The 10,315-nt window shown below is 20.6% G+C and overlaps 3 protein-coding genes across 3 annotated transcripts; all 3 read left to right on the top strand.

Moving 5' to 3' along the window:
• On the top strand, positions 1 to 1,148 carry PY17X_0902100 (PIR protein; the record flags this gene model as incomplete). Its single annotated transcript, XM_022955878.1, has 3 exons — positions 1 to 15; positions 153 to 992; positions 1,080 to 1,148. 3 exons carry the CDS (start codon positions 1 to 3, stop codon positions 1,146 to 1,148), a joined length of 924 nt encoding a protein of 307 aa, XP_022812099.1.
• Positions 1,149 to 3,342: 2,194 nt separating this feature from the next.
• PY17X_0902000 (fam-b protein) lies at positions 3,343 to 4,308 on the top strand (the record flags this gene model as incomplete). Its single annotated transcript, XM_721183.1, has 2 exons — positions 3,343 to 3,411; positions 3,589 to 4,308. 2 exons carry the CDS (start codon positions 3,343 to 3,345, stop codon positions 4,306 to 4,308), a joined length of 789 nt encoding a protein of 262 aa, XP_726276.1.
• A 3,033-nt stretch (positions 4,309 to 7,341) lies between these two features.
• On the top strand, positions 7,342 to 8,508 carry PY17X_0901900 (PIR protein; the record flags this gene model as incomplete). Its single annotated transcript, XM_022955877.1, has 3 exons — positions 7,342 to 7,359; positions 7,485 to 8,354; positions 8,443 to 8,508. The coding sequence occupies 3 exons, from the start codon at positions 7,342 to 7,344 to the stop codon at positions 8,506 to 8,508; spliced, it is 954 nt and encodes a 317-aa protein (XP_022812098.1).
• Between the last annotated feature and the right edge of the window lie 1,807 nt (positions 8,509 to 10,315).

The raw sequence follows: 10,315 nt of genomic DNA, 5'->3' as shown, positions 1-10,315 counted from the left end.
ATGGATCATCACCGGGTATCTAATTTTTTTTAATAAAATTTGTTTTTCCTTATATTTTTCGATGTTATATTACCTTTAAATTCATTAAATTTTATTTTATAAGAGTTTCATTAACATATATTTTTATTATACTTTTTTAAATGTTTCATTAGTGTATAAGGTTTGGTACATTAAGGGTATTTTATCCCGATGAATTAGAAAATTCTACAGGAATCGATTTTCATGGTAATGGGAAAATTAGAGATTACTGTCCTATTGTAGATTCAGGAAATAAAGAATGTAGGACTGATCTCGATAAAATTAAGGCTGGATTTATATGGTTATTTAATCAAATTATTGTTAATAAGATTAACAATTTAAATAAAGATCAGATCGAAATATTTATTATACACATTATGATATGGTTCAGTTATATGTTAAACATAAAGAATGTTATGGAGTTTGAGGATATAAATGAATTTTATGATAAATATATAAAAAATGATGATGAGTATAATAAGTCTATAACTAATGTTAGTGATTATAATAGTTATAAGGAAATCATAGATAAAAAAAAAGATTTGTTGAATATTAATTTTGATGATATATCTAATTTTTATGCTGCATTTAAATTATTATGTAGCATGCATACTGATTTTAGTGCAAACAATCCAAATTGCACGGAATATATAGAAAAATCTAATGAATTTGTTTCAAAATATACAAGCCTTAATGATGATTCTAATAATATTGATGGCAGTTCATATAGACAAGTATTGTGTACTTTATCAAATGATTATGATAATTTTAAAAAGAAATGTAATGATGTTAATTGTATGGATATTCCATCCCTTCCAACGATAAAAGCAACGCAAGTTTCTGTAAACAATCCTGAAGAAACTTCTTTACACAATTCTGGAGTCACATCATCAAGTTCGTCGATACCAAACACATTAATTCTAGTTTTATCGATATTTGGTGTAATAGCATTTTTTTTAGGGATTTCTTATAAGGTAAATAATAAGGAATTAAAAAAAAAATTATTATATATATGCAAACATTAACAAAAAAAACGTATGCTTCTTAAAATTTTATATTAGTATTCGTTATTTGGATTTCGAAAACGATCTCAAAGACAACATTTAAGAGCAAAGCTAAAAAATAAATAAGAAATGAATCATTAGTATATGGTTCGAAGAAAGTGGCGATTTCAGTAATAGTAATAATGATTTATATGTTTTAAGAAATTGTCTATTGGGGAATAATTTTTACATAATTTTTATATAGTTTGTATGTTGTGGATCAGGGTTGGGTATTATATTGTATATAATTTTGTATAATTTGATATAATTTATTAGTTTAAGGAATCGTTTTAAATATATATAGTAAACAAGTTATTAAAGATATATATAGGATAAGTTATAGTTTTTAAGATTTATATTAAGTCTATATATATAAGAAAAAATGAGAATGAAGATGGATATGAAAAGGAACGAATAAAATAATATATTTTGACAAATTATATGAATTTGATTTCGTGTTAATATAACTTAATGGTAAATGTGTTGAAATATGCCTTTTTGTATGTTATTGGTAGTTTGTGGTTAATGGGTTTATGGGGAAATTGATCAAATATTGGAATTGACTCGGTCCTAGAAGAGAACGCTGATTTAAATAATTACAAAATTTAATATGAAAAACTGGGGGAGAAGAAAGGGGAATTGGAAGAAAATAATTAATTATGATTTCCCTCCTCAGTGATGCTTGAACATAATGATAAATGAACTGATGGCGGAATGGGTTTGAATGGAATCAAATATAAAGTACTATTTGGAGGAAATATATTTAAAGGAGAAAAGTTACATTAAAGGAATATTTATTTTAATAATCATTATTTTAGGAATTAGTATAATATTTTATAAGCATTTGTCCACTGAAAAATATTATATATTTTGGCGATTTTTGCGTTAGTGTTTATGTTAGCATTTATGAGTTGGGGTAGAAGGGAAAGCAAGGAAAAAAAATGAAAAAAGTTATAAATTGAGTCAATGAAAAATTGGGATTATTAAAAATATACAAACTTATGCAGGGCGATCCTGTATACTTATTAATTTATTTTGTTTGTTGATTTTTTTGTTTACAAAAGAAAAAGCGATTATTTATATGATAAATTTAATTAACTTATATTTGAAGTCGGATTTAAAGAATAATAAATAGTAAAATTGTCTATTAATATAAAGAACTATTGTGTATATATGATACATGCCAAGAGTTTTTTTCTTATTTTATAATAAAACATAAAATAAATTTTTTATATGATGTAATTCTTTATTATAACTGAATTATAATATTTTTTTGTCTTTAATTATTATTTATAAAAGTCAAATATTGTATTGTTTAAATACAGAAGGTGTCTTAACATCTGTTAAATGAGTATGATGGAAATAAAAGTTAATAACATTATGTGTATTTCATTTTTTTACTTTGGATAAAAATAAATTGGAATATCTTTCAATATATTGGTTCTGTTTGTATTATTTTGGGGGATTTTATATTATAATTATTTTTTTTTTTTTTTTTTGAATTACATTTAAAAATGTGAATATTGTACATGATTTTAATAGAAATAATACATTTAATGTTGTATATTTTGAGATATATTTATAAATAAAATTATTACATACCAATCTATGAAAAAAAATATTTTTACAAAAAAGTGGTAAATAAAATAGAGAATATTATTAAATAATATTTAAATTTTGAGAAGTATAACAAATAAGAAACCATTAAATGTAAATAGCAACATGATTTGTTAATGTTTCCATTATGTGCTTGTACCTATTCATATAAAAAATATATATGTATCTAATATTTTATTATTTTAATTGATATTTATTAATTTGTTCGTATGCAAACAATAATAGAAAATATATAAGTTAATAAAATATTAAAACTGTATCACGAAGCACGCCAATGTATTATAAATTATATTAAAAGATTACTTGTATAACAAATTTCCAAAAAAAAAAAATTTAGGAAAAATTATTATATACATATATTTTTTATAATTAAAATATTAAAAATGGTGTATTTTTTAGAGAAAAATTAATATTTATTTAAAAAAAATATATAATATTTATATACATAAATAATTATAATGAATATAACGAAATTTATTACAACAATTACAATAATTAATCCTATAGAGAGTGCAAAAGTTAATAGATGAAACAAATTCCGTTTTTTTTAGATATATTCATTTATTCGTAAATTTTAGAACAAAAAACTAGTAAATATTACTATTTTGTGAATAAATATGAAGTTATCATCATTATTTCATTTATTTAATAAATAAAGTTAAAAATGAGAATCAGCATTTTAAAATTTGTTTTTTTTTCAATTATTATTTGTTTTTTTGAATATGCCAAAAATGTAAGTTACACATCATTTTCTTTTATTATTAATAATACTTCATTATAATTATCGTATCTATTTGTTTTACATTAACCTCATATTATTGTTTCATATATTGGTAAAACACGTATGTTAAGTTAAAGAAATAATTAAAATTAGTTATATATATGTTAATAAATATTTCATTTATTTCAGGAATTATACTTTATAAATAAGAGAAATGTATATCATGAAAGGAATATAACAAATTTTAGAAATAATAGGATATTAGCAGATGCAGACAATCAATTCGATTTAAATGATTTTTATCAATCAACTTTGAGTCTTGCAAATCAATTTAATGAATATGATAACTATGTCGATGACGAAGAAATGTCATTTATTCGAAATGCTATAGACTCACATATAAAGAAGCATATAAAAAGTAATAAATTACCCGATTTAAATAATGTAGATAAGAAAACTAAAAAGTTAGTCAATGAACTTCTAACAGAATTAGAAGAAGTAAAAAAAGAGATTAATAATAAAAGGAATAGTGAATTAGAAATACAACCGATACAAGATAAAAGAATAACAAAAAAAGATGAAAATAATTCTGTATCAGAATATGAAAATTTTAGACAATTGGAAAATTATAAAAATAATTTGGAGAGTGAAGATTATAATTTTGATGGTGAATATGTTGAAATTACAGCAAGTAATCATTATAAGAAATTAGAAATTGGTCAAAAGATAGAAAAAACAAATTTAGTTGCATTTAAGAAGCTTATGATGTTTATGGTATCTCAAATTTTTATAGCAGCAACAGGAGGGGGGTACGTAATAGTATTACTTATACCATATTTAGTTTCCATAATTAAGAAATGTTGGAAAGTCATTAAATTACGCTTTAAATTAAAAAAACTATCAAAATAACCATTCTTTATTATTATACTTTGTTACACTTGTTTAAATGATTAAAAATAATATATTAAATATTTTATTGCATAAAAGTTGCAATTTTTACATTTTATAGAATAATGAAATTTGATTTAATTGTTTGTTTATTATTATATATATTTAATTTATATTTTTTTAGTGTTTGTCAAAAACTCATTTATCCTTATTTTTATGCATATATATTATATATTAATGGATTTTGAATTTGCTCATTTTTAGTTAATATTTGTAATTATTTTAAATAAAATTAATTTAAACACATTTATTAATAAGATTATAAGGTATATATAAGGTTTAGATTATGGTTTAGAGTTTCATTTGGAGAACTCGTATTCGAGTTAGGGTTAAGTGTTATATCTTTATTTAATTTTGTATAATTTGAACACTAATTAAATATATCTATCCCCGTATGTTTAATCTCGAGATTGTCTAAATATACAACACAAATGAGATATAGCCATTAATATGAAAGGGGTCGCATAAAATTTGTTCATACGTTATACTATATTAAAATGTGTATTCATATATATTAAAGATGATTAAAATAGAATGTATATATTAATATAAATATTGGCTATATATGAAGTCGTATTATGGTATATCATAATTGTCTATTAAATAAAACTTGTTAATCAAGGGGGGATATTAAATTGTGCATAACACAATATAAAATACGCTTCTTTATTTGATTAAAATTTTATTTAGTAAAGCTTATAATTTGTGTCACTATTATTTTGATTTAAATTATAAATTCCCAACCAAACTATATAGTAATCTTATATAAGAGGCACAACATATAATTATATTCATTTGGAATAATTGTCTACAATATAATATACCTTCAGATTAATATGCATATGGTTAATATTAATTAAATATAATACTAATATATAATAGGTAATCATAAAATATAGATGTATAAAACATCGATCAGAATTCTACAATACAACATTATCTATAAAAGGTATTTTATGCATCTAACATTTTGAATAATACAATAAAAATACAATATAGATATAGGCATACTATCCTTTTAACTTTCGATATATATAATACCCACTTTTTCTATTTCAATACTTTGCATTTATGTTAAAGTTATAATTTATATTGATAGAAATAGTTATATATACATTAACTTATTTATCATAATGTATAATATTAGATTAATACTATTAATTTTTAAACTTCGTAGTTTTGAAGTATATATAAATTAGAAATATATTATATTTAAAATAGTTAAAAAATAAAATATAAGTATAATAAAATTTCATATCATATTTTGTTCTAATAATTATAAATAATATGATAGATAGAATAACATTATTATATGACTATATATATAATCTAGTAAAATACCAATAATTAATATTGTTTTATTGTGAAAAGTTCATATAATTAAATACTAATATTAATTTTATCGAGAAGGCAAATAATAATTAATTTATTTTGAGCTAATCATATTTTTTATTAGGTTATATATATACAAATTAAAAATTTATATTTTAAATATATTATTACGAAATAATATATATGTTCTAAAATGATATACTTAAAACCAATGAGACAAAGAAAATTACTAATTGGATTAAAGTATTACTCTTAACTGCATTATCTCATTGTAGTGTACAGTGATATACCATTAGTAACAATAATAATAATAATATTAGATTAATATATTATTTTATTTGATTCGAACATGTTGATATATATTATTAAACTTCTAATAAGACTAAAATGATATGTATACAAGGTCAAATGAAATATTATAATTTTGACTTAGTATTTTTTTAATGCGATAATATTAGAATTAACACTACCAAGCAAACTAATATTAATAATACTATAGTTTCCTTAAAATATTGTTTTCCATTATAGAATATAGTTTATCATAAAATATAAAAGGAAACTATATATTTAGAAAATAATAAGTCATTTTTAATGAATAATTTTAATATATATATACATGAATTGAAAGTTATATGGTAGAAAATATAAGGAATAATTAAACTATGTAGAATAGGTAAATCTTATATGGCTACAATATTGTCTTAAAAAAGCATACTTCCCTTATCTCTCTCCTCTCAAAGGGAAATATAACAACTTAATACCCTAAGTCTTCATTATACTTTAAAATTTGCATCAATACTTATTTATTTATTATATATTTAATATTTATAAGTATGATTTAAAAAAAAATGCATTTAAAGTCTTATTTAAGCTTATAAATAACATAATAAACACGGTTTCAGTGCTAATTGTCGTTTTAACAGTGAAAATTATGCGTAAAATATATTATAAAATTACCCAATAAGGTATATTTCTAAATTGAAATATATGGGAATAAAAATAAAGTTATATAACGTACTAAATTTCTTTTTTAATTTATCTATATTCATTAAAACAATATAGATTTATGTGCATGTAATTAGAAAAGGGAATAATGCAACTTATTTTGTAAATGTTATAATTTTAGAAAAAACAATATTATATGTTATAAGAAACAGGTATATAAAAATTTAATCTATATTAGAAAATATCTATTTATATGCTTTTAAAAATTATACTAATAATATATTTATTCATTTTTACATATTTATAGATTCATGGGTATAAATCTATTTATTAAAACATGAGAAACAAATTTATATGTTTCTGTATTGAGACATAAATATAAGGGGGGGTATTTTAAACTCATTACAAAACTACTTAAATTTTTATAATGTATATTATTAATAGTAATGAATTTAAGCATAAATTATGTTATACTTATGACCAAATGTATTAAATATATCCAATTTAAGGAATTTTAGCTAATTTCTATAAATTATATATAAAATTACTATAGTATTGTTACTTTATATTAATTTTAAATTAATACTTAAAATAAAATGCGGTTAACTACAGATAATTTTTATATATAGAATCCAAGTTTATGTCCCCTATTTCGATGAAGTATATATGAAATTAATATGACGTACTTAACTTATAGTTCAAAAATAATTTTCCAATATGGCAATTAGTAAAATGGTACATACAATTTCTTGAATACAAATGTTTGTTATTACACATTTCCGATATTGTGTTATCCATATATTAATAATATGTTAATTTTAAGAGATATTTTTATTTGATTTTTTAAAATTGTTTCTTAGTGTGGAAAGTTTGATACTTTTTGGAGATTTTTTCCCGATAAATTGAAAGGATCTGAAGAATATGAATTTAAAAGTACATTTTTTAATGGGTACTGCCCTAATAATAATTGTGAAAGTGATATCAATAAGATTACTGCTGGATGCTTACGGTTATTTAATGATATGTTCGGCAATTATGGTTCTTCATTTGATTCTAAAACTTATAAGGATGAAACTGTATGTATTATGATATGGTTAGGCCATATATTAAGCCTAAAGTCACATGAAGGAATCACGAACTTAATGGATTTTTATTCTAAGCATATAGAACATAACACGGAATACACTAATCGTAAAGTTAATGATGAAAAATATGGCAGTTATAAGAACGTCATAGATCAAGTAAAGGAATATATAGATATTGATATTAGCCATATGCCTAAATTTTATGAATTACTTAAATTATTATGTGATATGAATAATTCTTATACGAATGAAAATAATAGCAAATATTCAGAACATGTTAATAAATTTGCTGTTGAATATCAAAACCTTTTTGATGATGATAATAATATTGACAATAATTCATACAATAAAGTATTACTTGTTTTATCTAAATATTATAATAACTTTGAAATTGGCAGATCTTATAAAAATATATCAATAGATCGTCCATCATTACCAACACAAAAAACAGTCAAAAAGGTTAATGTAGAAGGTTCTAATGGAACTAAAACACCTGAATCCTCGATTAAAACAGACCAATCAAATCTTGTAACAACAACCACAATTTCTAATACTATATTACCATACTCATCACTAGTAAATAAATTAATTCCAGTTTTATCGATAGTAGTTGCAATAGCATTTTTTTTTGGAATTTCTTATAAGGTAAATAATAAGGAATTAAAAAATTATTTTCATTAAACATATGAAAACGTTAACAAAAAATAACACGTTTCTTAATATTTTATATTAGTATTCGTTATTTGGATTTCGAAAACGATCTCAAAGGCAACATTTAAGAGAAAAGCTAAAAAAATAAAGAGAATGGATCATTAATATATGATTCGAAGAGAGTGACTATTTCGGGAATAGTAACAATGATTTATATATGTTAATAAACTGTCTATTGGGGAATAATTTTTATATAGTTTTTATGTTGTGGATCCCATATTCGGGTTAGGGTTAAGTATCTTATTGATTTAATTTTGAATAATTTGATAATATTTATTATTTTAAGAAATCGTTTTAAATATATATGGGAATTAAGTTATTAAAAATATGTATAGAATAAGTTGTAGTTTTTAAGATTTATATTAAGTCTAAATATGTAAGAAAACATGAATATGAATATTACTATGAAAAGGAACGAATAAAGTAATATATTTTGACAAATTATAAGAATTGGATTTTGTGGTAATATAAATTAATTGTAAATGCGTTGAACTATTTACTTTTTATATTTTATTGTTAATTGGGGGTTAATGATTTATGGGGAAATTGATCAAATATTGGAATCGACTTGGCCCTAGAAGGAAATGACGACTTAAATAATTACGATGCATAATATGAAAATCTGGGGAGAAAAAATGGAAGTAAGGAAAAAACATGAAAAAAACCGTAAATTGCGTCTATGGGAAATGGGATTATTAAATGTATACAAATTTATGCAGGTTGATCCTGTATACTTATTAATTTATTTTGTTTGTTGACTTTTTTGTTTATAAAAGAAAAAGCGATTATTTATATTTGAAATTAATTTTTAAAAATATATAAATTTAAATAATAATAAATAGAAAATTTGTCTATTAATATAAAGAAATGTTGTGTATATATAATATATGTAAATAATTTGTTTCTTATTTTATAATAAAACATAAAATAAATTTTCTATTATACTAAATTATAATATTTATTTGTCTTTAATTATTATTTATAAAAGTCAAAATATTGTATTGTTTAAATACAAAATTGTCTTAATATTTATTAAATGAATATGATGAAAATAAAAGCAAATATAATTAAGTATATTTCATTTTCGATTTGAGATAAAAATAAATTGGTATTTCTTTAAAAATATTGGTTCTATATGTATTATTTTTTGTGATTTAATATTGTAATTGATTTTTTTTTGAATTGCATTTAAAAATATGAATATTTTATATTATTTTAATAGAAATAATATATTTGATGTTGTATATTTTGAGATATATTTATAAATAAAATTATTATATACCAATCTATGAAAAAAAAAATTTACAAAAAAGTGGTAAATAAAATGTAGAATATTATTAAATAATATTAAAAATTGATAAGTATAACAAATAAGAAACCATTTAGATGCAAACAACTTTTGCTAATTCTTTTTCATATATTTGCATATATTGATTTACAGTATATATGCATCTAATACTTACCATAATTAATATATATTAATTTGCATGTAGACAAACAATAGAAAAATATAAGTTTATAAACTACCAAACATGCTATTAAATGGGGCTTTAAATTATATTAAAGACTTATTTATATAAAAATATGCAAAAAATATATTTTAGATTGAATTTGTTACATAAGCTTATTGTTTATAACTAAAATAATGTAATATTTTCGAAAACGGTTGTATTTGAAAAAAAAATAAATATAAAAATTTTAGCAATTGCATGCTTATACCTCTGGTGATAGCAGTTATTATATATTTATATGATGATATATGCATGTATATTAGTGCATTAATTTATTTATATTTTAAGTATTAAAAATAATTTTGTTATATTCAATACAATGATTCAAATAAACAAAATATATTCAGAACAAATTGTTATATATTTTTTTATGCATTTAAAATA

This window comes from Plasmodium yoelii, assembly GCF_900002385.2.
Source record: "Plasmodium yoelii strain 17X genome assembly, chromosome: 9".
NCBI classification, from domain to species: domain Eukaryota; phylum Apicomplexa; class Aconoidasida; order Haemosporida; family Plasmodiidae; genus Plasmodium; species Plasmodium yoelii.
This window is presented reverse-complemented; position numbering and strand designations above follow the sequence as displayed.